The 15,681-nt window shown below is 50.0% G+C and overlaps 7 protein-coding genes across 7 annotated transcripts; 3 read left to right on the forward strand and 4 right to left on the reverse strand.

Annotated features, from left to right (window-relative positions):
• Positions 1–184: 184 nt before the first annotated feature.
• On the reverse strand, positions 185–1,995 carry N7519_005326 (Tti2 family protein; the record flags this gene model as incomplete). Its single annotated transcript, XM_057292102.1, has 3 exons — positions 185–1,548; positions 1,598–1,793; positions 1,840–1,995. The coding sequence occupies 3 exons, from the start codon at positions 1,993–1,995 to the stop codon at positions 185–187; spliced, it is 1,716 nt and encodes a 571-aa protein (XP_057146913.1).
• A 95-nt stretch (positions 1,996–2,090) lies between these two features.
• Positions 2,091–4,042, reverse strand: N7519_005327 (tRNA adenylyltransferase; the record flags this gene model as incomplete). Its single annotated transcript, XM_057292103.1, has 3 exons — positions 2,091–2,329; positions 2,379–2,933; positions 2,995–4,042. The coding sequence occupies 3 exons, from the start codon at positions 4,040–4,042 to the stop codon at positions 2,091–2,093; spliced, it is 1,842 nt and encodes a 613-aa protein (XP_057146914.1).
• A 388-nt stretch (positions 4,043–4,430) lies between these two features.
• N7519_005328 (TRAPP III-specific subunit 85 family protein) lies at positions 4,431–6,713 on the forward strand (the record flags this gene model as incomplete). The annotated part of the gene is made up of 2 exons (XM_057292104.1): positions 4,431–5,508; positions 5,554–6,713. The coding sequence occupies 2 exons, from the start codon at positions 4,431–4,433 to the stop codon at positions 6,711–6,713; spliced, it is 2,238 nt and encodes a 745-aa protein (XP_057146915.1).
• A 2,010-nt stretch (positions 6,714–8,723) lies between these two features.
• Positions 8,724–9,455, forward strand: N7519_005329 (uncharacterized protein; the record flags this gene model as incomplete). Its single annotated transcript, XM_057292105.1, has 1 exon — positions 8,724–9,455. The coding sequence occupies one exon, from the start codon at positions 8,724–8,726 to the stop codon at positions 9,453–9,455; it is 732 nt and encodes a 243-aa protein (XP_057146916.1).
• A 1,672-nt stretch (positions 9,456–11,127) lies between these two features.
• On the reverse strand, positions 11,128–11,460 carry N7519_005330 (uncharacterized protein; the record flags this gene model as incomplete). The annotated part of the gene is made up of 1 exon (XM_057292106.1): positions 11,128–11,460. The coding sequence occupies one exon, from the start codon at positions 11,458–11,460 to the stop codon at positions 11,128–11,130; it is 333 nt and encodes a 110-aa protein (XP_057146917.1).
• A 1,135-nt stretch (positions 11,461–12,595) lies between these two features.
• N7519_005331 (putative vacuolar sorting protein SNF7 family protein) lies at positions 12,596–14,238 on the forward strand (the record flags this gene model as incomplete). The annotated part of the gene is made up of 4 exons (XM_057292107.1): positions 12,596–12,645; positions 12,712–13,006; positions 13,063–13,485; positions 13,540–14,238. 4 exons carry the CDS (start codon positions 12,596–12,598, stop codon positions 14,236–14,238), a joined length of 1,467 nt encoding a protein of 488 aa, XP_057146918.1.
• A 100-nt stretch (positions 14,239–14,338) lies between these two features.
• rad18 (E3 ubiquitin-protein ligase RAD18) lies at positions 14,339–15,662 on the reverse strand (the record flags this gene model as incomplete). Its single annotated transcript, XM_057292108.1, has 3 exons — positions 14,339–14,897; positions 14,948–15,077; positions 15,128–15,662. 3 exons carry the CDS (start codon positions 15,660–15,662, stop codon positions 14,339–14,341), a joined length of 1,224 nt encoding a protein of 407 aa, XP_057146919.1.
• Between the last annotated feature and the right edge of the window lie 19 nt (positions 15,663–15,681).

Raw genomic sequence — 15,681 nt, forward strand, 5'->3', positions numbered from 1 at the left:
ATTGATACCCTCATCTTATTCTACTTTATTAAAGGTTCTATGGATAGTGTCCACTTACTACCGTCCAGATGCCAAGAGCAAGTTTTTGTTTAAATCCAACAGGCATCTTCAAATCGAGATTGCCATAATTGTTGCTATAATATTTTCCCTAGATAACACCCCAGGCATACAATGCCAATAACGATCAAACGAAAAGACCCTTGAGCTCTGCATCCGCATCAACAAGCTCCTGGAACTCCTTCTCTACATTTTCCTTGACCTGCACCTGTTCCGGCTCTGGGACATCAGCCGCAACAGCAACAGGATTCAGCAAAACAAGCTTCAAAACCTGCAGCGTCTGCTGCAACTCGCGCTTCAACTTAGCCAGCTCAGCCACGGAATCCCTGCTATCCTCGGCAATATGGAGCCAGCACGAACACAGCCCGCTCAGGATCTCACCGCGCCAGCGCCATATCCGTGGGTGTGCGTTCTTGATCACCGCTTGCGTCGCTGCAGTAGCAGCTAGCAGTAGTGGGGGGTGTGCTGTTCCGAATGGGTTTGATAGTGTTGTGAAGAGGACTGGGATCAGTTCCTGGAGGTACTTTGTAGTGTGGATTCCTAGCTCGTTGATAACGATTGTTATCTGTTCTAGGAGGAAAGTTGAGAGGCGGGGGTGTGGGAAGGATGCTGCTGAGCCCGTAGCTGGAGTGCTGGAGCTGACGTGGTGGAAGGAGGAAATGAGGTTTGATCGGAGGATTTTGGTGAGGCTGGTCGTGTAGGCTTCTTTATCTTTTTCGGATGGGGTGGGGCCTTTGTAGGCGGTTTTGAAGGTGGACAGGAGGGCTGGATATGCTGCTCCTAGTAGATCTAAGGATCTGTCCTCGGGTGTGATGGATGGTAGAGATAGAAGACACGGCGTGACGGCGTCTTCGAAGACAGAAGTGAGGTTTGTTCGTCGGAGGATGTCTGAGTTACTTTCTTGGATGGGTCGCAGAAGCTGAGCGAGTAGGGCGCAGCCTTTTGTTTTGAATGGGAGATTGTTGTCGTCAACCATTGCTAGGATGGTGGGCACGAAAAGCTGGAAGTGCGCTTCGAACTGTGTCTTGTCCTCGGGTTGGTACTGCGAGAGGATCCAAGACAGCACAGATGCGACGTAGATATCGGTAATCTTCCAAGGCTTCGCTGATGCATCCAGATCGCTTGCACCGAAGCGAGGTAGAGATTGAGGATGGAAGTTTTTGCGGCCGGCACTGGTGATGGCGGGGTTTTTCGTCTTTGCAAAGAGAGGCCTGATCCTCTCTCTGAGGATGAAGTCGATAGCAGGCCAGAATGTATTGCGGCGACGAGTGTCCTGCACCCACACGCTCATGAGCATCGATGCCGCATTGTAGCTCTCTGATGTGGCCCATGGGTTTTCCTCGTTGGCAAAACATGCCCCCGCGAGAAGAATATCGGCCGCATTGTCTGGCTTGCCGTTTGGTAATCCTGCCAAGGGCTTGTTTAGAACCAAAATCAGCTCCAGTGCGAGCTCGGATCTGAACCGACTCTCGTTCTGAGCTTTGATGATATCTGTGTGGCACAATTAGTAAAGGCTTCAGATGTTTATAAAAGAACTTACCGTCTGAAACCTCGGCAGTCTCATCAAAATCGACTGCGAAATCGGACGAAGGAAGAGCAGCAGCACTGGCCCAGTCGAACAAGTTGTTCACGGCTTTGGCCTCGGCTGGTTTCAAGGGTCGCGGGCCTTGGTCTTTTGGCAGCATGCCATCCCAGTAGTCAATATAACTGGTCACGCTAACGAGACTCTCACAGATCTGAAAAATTAGTGCATTTGTCTTTATGCAATTGGTAGAATCATACATTCAAATGTGTTGAGTGATCGTAAGCAGCAACGTCTTGCCATAATTGAGCCAAATCACTTTTGGACGCAGCCGCAACGGCGGGGAAGAAACCGACTGGCATTTTGCCAGGATTCTGCACGAGAGCCTCTCGGGCTTCTTTGCGCAGTTTATCCATTGCTGAGATATTTACAAAAGAAGAGAAAGTTGTAAAAGTTCTAGTTTAATGTTGTCCGCGAATAGGATTTTCATTTGTCATCGGGATCTTCAACGTCACTCTAATTCTGCTCGTCGACCGGCGATCTCCTCCAACGCCTTCTCCTTGTCGGTGATATCAGGATGAAGAAGTTGCCATTCCAGGGCCATGTTAACTGCCTTGGACATCCAAGGTCCCTTTTTGGCCCCCAGACTTTTCATAATTTCGTCCCCGTTTACAATGGGCTTGAGCTCACAAACACCCTCCAGATCGTTTTCTACAATGTACGCAAGGAACTGGTCGTACTCATGGGCCACTAAACATCGTGAGAATGGGGATCTTAAAATCAAGGGGATACATCTTACCTTCTGCAAAGTCACGGAGCGCCATGTTTTCTTGCAGGATAGCCAGGAGAATGCAAAACTTCCAGTCCTTATTCCACGATCGCATTTGCAACCCAATGCGCTGTCGGATTTCTGCCGGTGTTCCACTCATCTGGTTGGTGAGAAGGGCATTTTTGGTTGCGATTGTTTCCTTGTAATGCAGAGCAGCAGCGCGGAGCGCATTGAGCGTCTTATTGTCACTGCGAAGGCTCTCCCTGCCAACCTCAACCGCTCGCGGGGGCAAGGGCTTTCCTTTCCCGGTGCGGCCGGGAATCGATGTCCAGGGAGCAAAGGTTGCAATCATCCAGGCGTAGTATATGGTAGTTTCGTCGCGGAATAGGACCCCACGAATGCGCTTAGTAACTGCCTGAACTTCTTCGCTGTCACCAGCCTCTGGATGCAGCAATCGTGCCAAAGTATTATAGGCAAGGGGCCATGTTGATGTATCAGCCTTGACGTCGTCATGATGATTAGCGAAGATAGTGGGGAACAGTTGGAGTCGATCAATGAACTGTAATGCACCGCGAGGGTCGGGTCCTAAGATATCAGGCATGACTTGTCAGAAATGTAAAAGTATTGGGCAAGTGCAATGACTCACCACGCAACATCTTTTCAACCTCGGTTCCTACTCGCTCTTTACTAATTTTGAGCTTCAATGCTTCGCGGATATCTTCAATCTGCATAGCGGCTTCGGTTTCTGCCTCGATTTGGTACCCAAGCCTGCTGGCAAAGCGAATCAATCGAAGCACACGCAGTGGGTCATCTTTGAAGGTCTGGTATGGTTCCATTGGGCATCGAATGATATTTTTCTTCATGTCGTCCAGTCCTCTCTCTGTGAGATCCTCCAGCCGTGACTCATTAAGATTGTAGAAAAGTGCATTGATAGTTGCATCGCGTCTCAGAGCGTCTTCGACAGCGGTGCCGAACTCCATCTGAGGATTTCGACTGTCATCTGTGTATGTTTCCTTCCGTAGATTGACCAAATCAATATCCAATCCGAAGATCTTGGTTGTGACGGTCTCGAGGTGCTTTGACTTCTCTGGGTTGGCCTCGATCTTGTGAAGGCTCACAATGGCGTCGTGCATTTCCCCATTCGGAAGGCCTTTCTTGTATTTTTCAAGGTGCTCTGGAACATCTAGGTAGTTTTTTAGGGCCATACCAAACTGGTATCCCGTCATGTTGCTGATGCCCACGTCGATATCATGGCTATCGACTCCGAGCAGCTTGTCCCTGACCCACCCACCTGTGAAGCGCAAGACAGTTTCGGAGTGATCTTTCGCGGTGCTGCCTCCCTTGGCGATCTTCTGTTCAGTGATGTAATGTGCGACATCGAGGAGTAGGGTTCGTAGGGTGCTCTCAAGCGGAGTGAGCTCGATGGTAGGCATGACGGGGCTCATGGTTGGATATGAGCCTTCCCGCGATGGGGAGGAAATGCGTCGCCTCTTTCTGACTCGATCTGAGAAGTCCGGGTCCGATTCGGGGTTGCGCATGGAAGTGCGACAAACGGATGCAGAGTAGGTTCGGAGGGGTAGATGTTGAAACGGGCCTATTTGACCAGCTCTTCTCGCTAGAGTGCGGGCAAGTGGAACTTCAACTGAAGAGAGACCAGAAGTCTTAAATAAACACACGAAAGGGCGCAACGGCATTGAACCTAGCCAGGTCAGATGCTCTGAGAAAGTGAGTCAGTTTGATTGTCGATAAGCATGGCTCTCACGTGGTTTGCATCACCACCTGGAGATCGACCAGCCTCTGCCTGAAAGTACTATGTGTTGCATTTACAATTGACAAGATAATTCTCCACCTTCTTAAAAGCTCTAGTGCCCAACCTGTCCACGGGTCCTGTGGCTCTATTTTCGTTGCCCGTGTCAGTGCTTATCGGCCCGAATCCGTCAACTTGGCTTTCTCCCCAACAACACCGTGAAGCCGCATCCCACTCGCTCTATTACACCTCGTTCGACCTCATCTACCAGTCGATGGGACCTGTCGATCAACTACACTCGCTTTAAATCTGCACAAAGCAGCAGGTGTCCGCCCATGACATCGCCCGGAGATGCTGCTCCGGTCAAACCTCCGCCGTCCTTCTCCCCCGGCGTTGCGCGAGTCGCATCCACATCACCATCACGATACCCGGGGGAGCATGAAACAACTCAATCTTTAGACGCCGAGCTGGCAGAATCCCAGACCGTCTCATCGCCGACCCCTCTTTCAGCCACAGTCGCCGAGTTACCAATACGATCTGGCTCGTCGCACTCGCGCTCTGGGAGGTCTTCCACCCCGCAGTTAGCAAGGTCATCGATCGGTTCGCCTTTTGATGGAAGATCCGATGGCTCGGAAGATATAAGATCATCAATTATCCGGTCATTCTCACCCACGATCGCAGTCCATGCCTCCGAGGATACCGACGATCTGGTGAGGAACAAGGGGTTCAAGGGGGGATTTTGGGAGTTGATCCGGCCCTTTGGGGAAACTGTTTCCGGAAAGGTAGTGATTCGGGACAGTATAGGCTCGAGTCGTGCTTGGGAGGACTATGGAGTGCGCTTTGCCGATTTCAAAGGGATCGGCAGGACTCCGTCTAATCGAGACTCTGTGCCCCTGGCGCAGATGGAAGAAGTGCTGGCCAAGCAGTTAGACTCTTCAGGTAGCATGCTTGGTGCGTCGGTACGGACAAAGGACGTTTTGGGACTCCCTGCAACAACTCCACTATGCAAGTCGTTTTTGCAACAACTGCTGTGTTCGGCACCTACAGCGCCCCACGAGACATTTGGCCACCCAGTAGCCAATGTAATAGCCATCAGCTCTCGCAACGCAGCTCCGTTGGAGACGCTCAGGCAGCTCTATGCTGATGGTACTACTGGGAACAAACAGCTACCGGACTGGGTCAACCAGGAGTATCTTCGATATTACGTTTTAGTTCATGACGAAGAACGAGATGATATTACGGAATCTATCAAGCTATATGATCAGATGAAGCGGCACTTTGGGCTACACTGTCATCTTTTGAGACTTCGGAGCAGCCAGTGTGTGGTGACAGACGATGATAGCATGCAGGTCCCCCAGTGCGAATGGCTCTCGCCGTCAGAGCATTTGTCGGGGGCAGGCGAAGCAGGCAAGTGTTCGTCACCACACAAACAGACGTAAGCTAACTTTTCTCCAGAAGCCTTGGTTGACCTCGGGACTGACGGCACGCCATATCTCTTTGGCTCTGATGCTACTGCGATTAGGGCATTCATTCGAGAACTAGTGGTACAGTCCGTCATTCCATTCATGGAAAATAAAGTAGCTGTCTGGAACGACCAGGTTGCATCTCGGAGGCGTGGTATAAGTGGCAGGTTTATGTCGATGTCTCGGCGATGGGCTGGCTTCGGTTCAAGCTCGCGTTCAAGCATAGGAGGCTCGTCGGGTGGTAACAGCGGGAACTATGATCCAACACAACATTCTTATAGCCCAGACACCCCGGAGGCTATCTTGCGGAAGATGGCGGACTTTGCGTTCATGCTCCGCGATTGGAAGCTAGCGGCGTCCACATATGAGATGATTCGGTCGGATTATGGCAACGACAAAGCCTGGAAGTATCATGCTGGTGCCCACGAAATGTGCGCTGTTAGCATGCTTCTAAATCCATTGGCCACATCAGCCAAAATCAAACTTGAGAGCGTTGACCAAATGTTCGAGACTGCGTGCTACTCCTATCTCACACGTTGTTCAGATGCGCCACACGCACTGCGCTGTTTATCCCTCGCAGTTGAGCTTCTCAAGTCTCGCGGCGGGTCAGCCACTGAGAGCGCAGCCAAATGGGCCATGCGGGTCATGGACTTTGGCCTTGTGGGCTCAGTGGGACAGATTCTATACACCGAAAGGGTGGCAGCTTGCTATGCGTCCAAGACACCAGCTGGAGCCGCAAAATGGGGTGGGCGTCGCCGAAAAGCCGGCATGTGGAGCATCCTTGCTGCCGATCAATGGCTCAAAGCTGGCCAACCCACCCTGGCTTCAGCCTGTCTGGAAGAAGCCGAGCGTCTCTATGCTGACGTGTTGCAGGCCGACGGGGTGTTCCCCATGCCTGAGATGCAGAGCTTCGTGGACAATCTGCGCCATGCTGTCAAAGTCGAATATCTTGGAGCGAGGGGATTCGATACCCGAGACGAACAGGCTAGTGAGGATCCCCTGGCCACTGAAGAGACCAGCGAGAAACTCGACATGCGCCATCATCGCCGGTCTTTGGTTGGGCCTCCTATGCAACTGGATGCTGGGACCTTGAACACGACGCAGGGACCTCTAGATCCTCAGAGTCCACCCAATGATGACTTTGAACGAGCTTAGACTCATTGCAGCCTTGACCGACTTCGACAAGGACCGGAGGCGTACTAGCACAGAATCTGACTTGAAAGATGCCCCAAGAATCCATAATTCGAGAAGCTTAGAAGACGGCATGCATCAATTTAAATTGCCGATATATGCCAGTATCGGTTTGGGGCGATGGTTTTGCCAGACTGAATTATACAGTGGGATGAAGAAGATATTACCTAGGTAGCAATACTCAATGTCAGCTGTCATCTATGTACATACACAAATAAAAAGAACGCTGTCATGAGAGATGCAAGAGACATAGGAGTGCATCATGCAACGTGCAACGTGCAACGTGCAACTAAGTTGAGATTGTCGAAGAAGCTAGGGCTATGTGGACTGTGGAGTCTGAGATCATACCACGAACATGAAACCAGAATTCGGGTCCGCTGGTGGGGAACATAAACAAGACCAATCCAGCCAGCCTTGGAAAGGAGATTGGAAGAAACGACTCGCCAAATTTCACTGAATTCAACACACCCTCCTCGTGATGTCTCCTTCTGCCGCGTCGGAAGTCCTGGTGGGAGCAGAAGCCCGGAGACTGATCTGCAGGATGAAGCATTGCTTGCCGGTGTTGGCGGTGTTGGTGGAAGGGAGGACAGGGCTTTTGACGCGGTGGACTTGCTGTTGTCTAGGTAGCGTCTTCCCCGCTTCATACACGGCAAAATATCTTCATCCTACAGCTCCGCACGTCTAAAGTTCTCGGAGCTTGTTCCACTCGCTGAATGGAACAATGGCAATGGATCTCAATCATAGATAGTAACCGCGTAAGGAAGCAACCTTAGACCCAGCCCGCTATGAATTGGAGCCCAGGTGGCAGGACTAATGAGGCGCCCACGAGTGTCTTGGTTCGGATATGATAGACTTGTCCTTGTTTGAGGCTTTTTGGCAATGGGTCGGCTTGATTTCCTTCAGTCTGAGTAGTGGACGACGTGGCTGTTGCATTGGCCGTCGACGTCGAGTGTATGTCAAGCCTGGCGTCCGCAGTTTGATCGTAAGCGTTTCGGTGGCGTTGACGAGGGATTCAATTTCCTTATGTATGTGGATCAAGCCGGACGATGCAGAGTCAGCATCCGTTTGGGTTAATACGTGGATCAAGCTGGACGATATAAGGTCAGCATCTATTTATAATGATATGTGGATCAAGCCGGACGACGATATAAGGTCAGTATCTATTTAGGATGATATATAGATTAAGCCGGACGACGATGTAGAGTTAGCATCCGTTTGGGTTGATACGTGGATCAAGCTGGACGATGTAAGGTCAGCATCCATTTGATCTATTTTACTTCGCGTGTGGTGACCGATTCGGACGATAAAAGGTCGGCAACTTTCGCTTCATGTATAGCGAGCTAACTGGATGATCAAAAATTTGGACCTTTGAAGCGCAGAAGAACTGCAAGACGAAACCATCGTCAGCATTGATTGCTGTACGGAATATTTGCCAGAGTCAGAACACAAAGCTAGTTATGGTCATAAAGGTGAATTGAGGGTACCTACCTAGGTACCTAGACCGTAGGGGAAGTAGTAAGAGTAAGCGGTTTCCTACCAGGGCAGGCAGTACCTACCTACCTATATGTGTACATATGTAGGTATTTACCTAGATACGTAGTAGGGCTGACATGATATTTACGTTGCCTCTAGGGCTTACCTACCTAGGTAAGGGGATGACCTCCCTCATCGACGCCAACCGGCAAGGCCGCCTACACATCCATGGATGGTATCACCTGCGCTGACACTTTGTTCCGGCAAAAATTGAAGCTACCTAGGTATACCGAAGTACTGTCCAGTTCTGAGTCCGAATTCTGCCTAGCTAGTCCCTACTGCACCGCCTCTTATTTGGGGGGGCGGCTGGCATCCATGGATACTACCTACCTAGGTAGGTACCTAGGTATGTACTTAGGTATTATATATGAATACCCTTAGCCTTCAAGTTACGGTACCCCATTCTTCGCCTTTTCTTCATTTGCAAAAGTAACCTCCAAAATGTTCGCCTGGATGCTCATCCCCCTTTTTGAGACAATCGACGCCAGGTTAAGAAGATACGGCGATTTCGATTCCTTACAAAAGTTCCGCCTTTTGGTTGTCAAGTATTATATCAAGCATGACCCGAGACTCAAGAAATTCGACCTTGGCGGAGTTCTTACCAAAATTGTCGGATTTGACATGCTGCTTCGATATACGGTCCAATGGGAAGAGACTCTAAAGCAGAAGTGCCAGGCCTTGAACAAAAAGAAAAGGTCTCAAGAAGAGGAGAAAGAGCTCAAATATTGCCTCTCCGATCTAAAGTTCTGCTCGGAGGCGTATTGGAAACAACAGCGAGGAATTTATGAAAAGGAAGCCTCGCTTCCAGCTGGGCCGTTCCGTCGAGCTTATGATACCTACCGATCTAATCCCAAATGGTATCTCCACCCTGACCTTAGAAATGACTGCGCAGGGAGAGGTGGATGCTGCGGGCGTCAGTGCGGTTGCTGTGAAAAACGTGAACCAACTCCCGGAAGACCCCGTGGTGTCGGCCACTGCACTGTACAATGTGGTTGTTGTATTGATGCTCGGGGATTCGAGATACAGTCACAGGACTTGATCGACGTTATGGACGAATTCCTGTCCGAATTGATTTTTCCGGATGAAGAAAATAAGACCTACTATACTCGATATATGCGGGCTTTCTTTATCGGCATTGAGTCGGAAAGGGACCAAGCACCAAAGTGGATATGATGCCAATAGCTACATAATATGAAGGATATTATGATTGAGCTTGGTATATTGGCTACATATGTGGATTCTTACACCGGATTTGATTGTGTTGCAGACCTCTGGCTGAATTGGCTACCTGGGTACACATCTCAGTTTAGTATCAGGCTTTTTCTCTCTTCGTTCCAGCAATCAAGTTATTCTTACCTTAGTTGTCCATGGGGCACTCGCAAGAAAGTTCCCAGTCATCCCCCCCTCTATTTAATTCGACACTTTTTCGACCTTACTGCTACTACTACCCCTCATATTGTCTTTCCTAGCCGCACAAGTCTAGCGTCCTCCACAGTCGGTCTGCGCAGGATTCGTCGGACCGAAAGCTTTTCCAGGCACAGGCTACGATAGTGTCGACACGCGTGGGCTTGGACTTGAGCTAAGCTATACCTCGCGTCTCAGGAACGCGGTGGTTTTGGGAATCGTGCTCGGTCGCGAGCAGCTGTGCTCATTACCAGTGTCGCACCCGGCGCATTATTGAAATGGTACGAGGTAGGAGCTACGATTTCCATCCATGGCCTCGCCCCCTACAAAGCATCTTCTTCTTTCGGCCCCTTCGTCGTCCAATTTGCACGGGTACCAGACTATGCTTTCCGTTCTAGAGCTGGCAGAGACTAATGATAGGGATAGGACTAAAGGTCTTCAATCAGGGGACCCCGTGCCAGCCCGGTCGCAGCCATAGAACTGCAGAGCTTGCTGCGAGCTATCGAATCGTGCGCAGCGGAAAACCTGGCCAAAAAATGTCCTCGACCAGGAGCAGCTTGGCTATGAAGATGTTCTCACTATCGACGCCAGACAAGGCTGGAAAGCTCCTGTTGTGTTTCTTTTGTTGACAAAGCTGTATGTGCCAAAACATCACTTTCTCAAATCAACCCATATCGACAGAGAGCCTGCCCTCGAATCATCGCATATCGACAGGGAGTCTCTCCTCGAATCAACCCACCTCGACAGAGAGCCTCGACCTACTATATCCAAACTAAGATACTCGGCCGCCTATCAACTATGTCAGTCTTGTACGGCTCATAGTCCTGCCACCTGGGCTTCAACTCATGGCCGGTGAGGTCCAAGACCTAGCACCCGGGGTCCGAGCCATGATCACTCGAGCCACAACTGTCGCCATGCCGATAACACCTGTGCTTCCTCCTAGGCTTCTGCAGAAGATCACAATCACTGAAAGCAGTACTATGTCTGCGACTTAGTCACTGGCGTATATGCTGGCTAGGATTGATCAGTTTGCTGATTGAGAGAGCAGCGTAGGGGAACTCTTGCTCTAGTGGCTGATGTTGCTGAGACCGTATTCGTCCGGCTTGATCCACGTATCAACCCAAACGGATGCTGGCTCTACATCGTCGTCCAGCTTGATCCACGTATCGACCCAAACGGATGCTGGCTCTGCATCGTGGTATTGGATTGTGTTTGTTATGGTGTTTCTCCCATTGCTTATCCTAGTAATTGTCTTGCCTTGATAGGCTTGTTCTTTCTCGACTCATTGGCCGGTTAGATTGGCTCTTTGGGTGTGGTGTGCTTTAATGCTACATACTGCCTCGAAGCGCTGGGAGCTTCGAGGTGTGGAAATGCCCCCCGAGTCAACCCACATCGACAGAGAGCCTCTCGTCGAATCAACGCATATCGACAGAGCCTCTCGTCAAATTAGCTCATATCGATAGAGGGCCTCTCCTCGAATCGGCTCACATAGACTCTTCCGAGCGGGAAGTCCAAGAGCCTCGGCTTTCGTGCTGACCGTGACAGGCTGAATGTTGCTATCAGCCGGGCCCAAAAGGTCTCTGTCATCATTGAACCTCCAAGTCTGGTACAAGAGGATTGCGGAGTGGATGATGAAGGCAGGAATTACGCGCTCCTTCAGAAAACTGCCATTCAACGTTGTAACCATGGGAAACGTGTTGTCCGTACCATTGTCGAGGCAACGAGCCAAATACTGGGTGATGTAAAGGAGACGGACAATCACCAAGTGGCTCATATCATTTTACCGCATCTTATTATATCACACTGCGTTCCATACTCTCACAAACACTTATATGGGAAACAAGGTCTCGGCCATGCACGGCGTCAAGTCTGACCACTTCTATGACGAAGGCAACGCCGTTGTCCCGGTCGGGACGGGGATGGGATCCTGGGCAGTCAGCAAGGGTAGAATTAACCCTTGAGATATAAGGATGGAGTCTTTCCTTAAGATTTGTACTTTACCATTCAATTCCATACTCTTTCTTCATTATGAGGTTTTAGTACCCATTAGAACCCGTACATTCATTCGTTCCCCAATGTGCCATCTTACTGCTTGCAATCCTACGACTCTGTCTGTTTCTCGACGTGAACGAAATTTGGGTTGGTGACGTTGAGGTTATCTCGCGTGCGAAGGGGCAGAGCGGATCACAGATCAAATGCCTGAATTTGCCTGATTTTATGTTGTATACGGAGTACTACGCGCGGTGGTAATCGTCTTCCCAGCCCCACCCGCGTTCTCGGGATGGGTCTGTTTCTTGAGACCTTTCATAATCCGGAATTTCCAAATTTTAGGTATCTTTTGTATGGCGCGCTCATACGAAAAGGTACCTACAGGTAGGTATATAGGCATGATATTTCAACAATATATTAAAGGTGTCCCCAAAACTTACCCTTAAAATTTAATATATATAGTATATAGTTTAGTCAAGAAAAACGAGCGTTTATATAGGTGATCTCCTCCGTTAGGGGGGTCTGTAAATTTTATAGAAATGTAAGGGCCGGTTAAGTAGTTTAGCAAAAACTCTACGACGGCTGCATGATTGGAATGCGCCCGCGATCGGAATCGATTAAGAATACTTGAGTTCAAGATTTGGACAACTTGATCTCAAGAACGTTCTAGTCAATCGCCTTAGATTCCTTGTCCAAGTTGTGCACTATATAGAAGCAAACAAAGGCATAGATCCAGGTCCCAAAACACATTGTCACGTGGGGCTTATCGATAAGGCTGATCAAAGCAGGTAGATGCGCATATACGCAGATGCCAGGTGACCCCCCATCTGCTTTCTCCGCGAGGTCCACCAAAAACGCAACTTGTCCTATCATTTGCTTAGAGGGAGACATATCATTTTTCCTTAGCATATGCTGGGATAATGAGTGAACTACTGAAATATATCCTCACTCACGAGGAAGCATTCCGAAGGTAAATAACGAGTCGCAAAGACCAACACAGAATGAATACCATACTTACTCAATGTCATATCTTCAGAAACCGTTTACCCTCTCTCTACTCAGACTTCACGCCTCAGAAGAAGACAAACCCCGACGGCTACGCCGTTAACGTTGCCGCATGGGAACAAGCACTCAACCGAGCCGCGAAGCGTGGTTATACCTCATCACGCGGTGTGCGGGTACGTTCCGGCTCGACCGTATCAGCTAAGAGTGGAACAGTACCTGTGAAACGAAAGAAGACAGACCACCTGATTCTGCGAACGGATGAGTCGCTGCTCCGGGATCTGGAGAGTCCGGAGTGGGGGAGACCCGTAGCTCTGGGCACTGTATTTGTGGGTCTATTATCTTTCCTTTGGAGAGCTCTTAAGCTAATCAATGGGTGTTATAGGATGAGGCAGTGCGCAAGAATTCGATGATTCCATTACCAGTTTACAAGACCACTGCCGGGCTTTTGCAAAAGAAAAGTCAATGGAAGCTAATTGATCCCGGGGTTCTGAGTCCTTGGAATGTCATGAGCTGGGGAGCCCGGCAGCTGAAAGGTTTTGTCGTAGGTTCTGAGAGCGATTCAGCACCGAAGCTGCAGGTGCAGGAATTGGTCTTGATAGAGAACCTACAGGAAGCGGCAGACCTAGTAGTCAAGAAAGCAACCGGCACCTGCTCACCCAAGCTTGACCTTATCTACTCCAGGGAAAGTTTTGTTGAAGACTTCGCGGCCATACTGAATGATGCTACGGAATTATCAGATACTGACTTTGACGTCTTGTTGCTCTATTTATCCCGCGATAGCGGTGCTATCGCATATGATGGCAGGGTAAGTTGGACTATATAATCATGGCCAGAATACCCGTTAACTGATGATGGCTAGACGATCAAGTTCAAATCAACAGATGAATCAGCAGAGATCACCCAGCAGGACACAACCATTGCATCCATCAAGACGTTGGTGTCGACTATGTCGAAACAGGTCACGAGCCTGGAAGCAAAGATTGCCGAGCTGACTGTCGCTGCAAAGACAGCATTGGCGAATAAGAACCGCATCTCAGCGCTGTCCGCCGTGCGCTCCAAGAAGCTGGCCGAACACAACCTCCAGCAGAGATTCAACACTCTCATGCAGCTCGAAGAAGTCTATTCGAAGATCGAGCAAGCCGCCGACCAGGTGGACATGGTCCAGGTCATGCAGGCAAGCACTGGTGTGCTTCGCGGTCTGCATACCCAGATCGGCGGTGCCGAGAGGGTTGAGGACATCGTTGAAGAATTGCGGGAAGAAATGACCAAGGTCGATGAGGTCGGAAGCATCATGAACGAGGCCGGCCCGGCCATTGACGAGGGAGAGATTGATGATGAGCTCGCGGCAATGGAGAAGAGCGACAGAGAGGCGAGAGAGAAGGAGGAGGCAGCAGTTACTGAAAGGAGGCTTGCCGAACTGGACAGCGTCAAGCAAGCCTCCGATGAGGCTTCCCGCCAAGCACGTGCGGCCAAAGATGCGGACTCGGCGCTGGCAGATAACATCATTGACAGGCTCTCTAACATGTCTGTTGAGGACCGTCCGATGCAAGCGAACTGAGACTCCCCGAATTGTGGGAGAGATTTTTGCCTTACGTGAAAAAAATAATTTGCTCTCCTGTGTTTTTCTCAATTCGAGCTCAATTTGACTTGTCTTGAGATCATCCAGATAAGTCAACGACATAATTGCCATCGGTCTCTGGGCCGAACTCAACGCGTGTACCATTCACCGGCAATCCTGCACCCTGCTGGGGTTGTGGTTCCTTTTGTCCAGATGAAGACGAAGATTCTCCAGGTATAGTCTGTCGTGCCTTGGCCTCACTCTTTTTACGCGCATTTGCGATCAAACGCTTAAAATCGTCATCGTGGTTGTTTGACCACTCACTGGCATCGAAGTCCTTGCGCATCACATTGTTGGAAGTGGTGAATGGCGACGGCGCTGTTGCATGTCCACCCTGAGTGCGTTCCCAAATGTCCAGTTCCTGGAGCAATACCCGCTTAGACTTGGGGTGTTTGGAGTCGCAATTTGCATTCCACAAGTTCATCCACTCCGTATGACGTCTCTGCAACAGCTGTTTCTGCCCCCAGTCGGGGATTCCGAGATCTCGGAGCTTTTTCCGCAATGCGTTATCCTTTAATATGGAGTAGTTTATAGCCGGAAGCCGCTCGGGCTGTTTGCTGGGGAGGTTGAGGCCTCTTGGGGGTGCGCCTTTTAAGGACCTGTAATTTCCATTAGCATGTTATAGACGTATGCAATATAGTTAACTTACCCGAAAGTTGCTGTCTTTGTAGGGGTTTTCTTGGGCGAGTCTTCTTCCTGTTGGTGTACGTTCAGGTGTGGAAATACAGCCTCCTCCTTCATTTTGCGAAAGCATATTGGGCAAGCAACCAACCCATCTTCTGTGAGGCGATTAGACGGGTCTGCTATCCGTGTGATAAAAGTGTCATACCGGGGATATATTCTTCATCGTCCTGACTGTCCTCGATGACCTCAGATACGATCTGAGGAACAGTTCGCTCCCGTGCGGAGCTATCTATGGATCTTTGGGAGCGGGTCCGTCGGCCTTGCGAATTTGTTTCTGGGACTTGTAGCTCCTCCTCTTCTGCGTGATTGACCTTCCGCTTCTTTTGGGCCGACTTCTCTATCTCTTCCTCTCCCCTAGAAAGGCGCGTGTTTTCCCTCCTCGCAAGTTCAAGTACACTGGGTCGTGCCAATTTAAACGCGTCGACGAGTTCCTGCACTGCCCAATTGCGACGCAGTTTGAGCTCTTGGTCAGCGCTCCGACACGCCGGACACTTGCCTTCGGTGCTGAGGCAACGGCGAATGCATAACGAGCAGAACGTATGGCTGCATGAAGTAATGACGGGGTTATCGAAGAAGTCTTTGCAGACCTGGCATCGTAATGAGGATTCGAATGGCGCAAGTAGTGAAAGTGGCGTTTCCAACCAATCGGTGGAGTCTGGGAGATCGAACGACGGATCCATTGAAACGAGACTTAATCCT

Source organism: Penicillium mononematosum (genome assembly GCF_028829835.1).
Source record: "Penicillium mononematosum strain IBT 11891 chromosome Unknown utg000003l:1.0-8172316.0:1.0-8177699.0, whole genome shotgun sequence".
Classification (NCBI taxonomy): domain Eukaryota; kingdom Fungi; phylum Ascomycota; class Eurotiomycetes; order Eurotiales; family Aspergillaceae; genus Penicillium; species Penicillium mononematosum.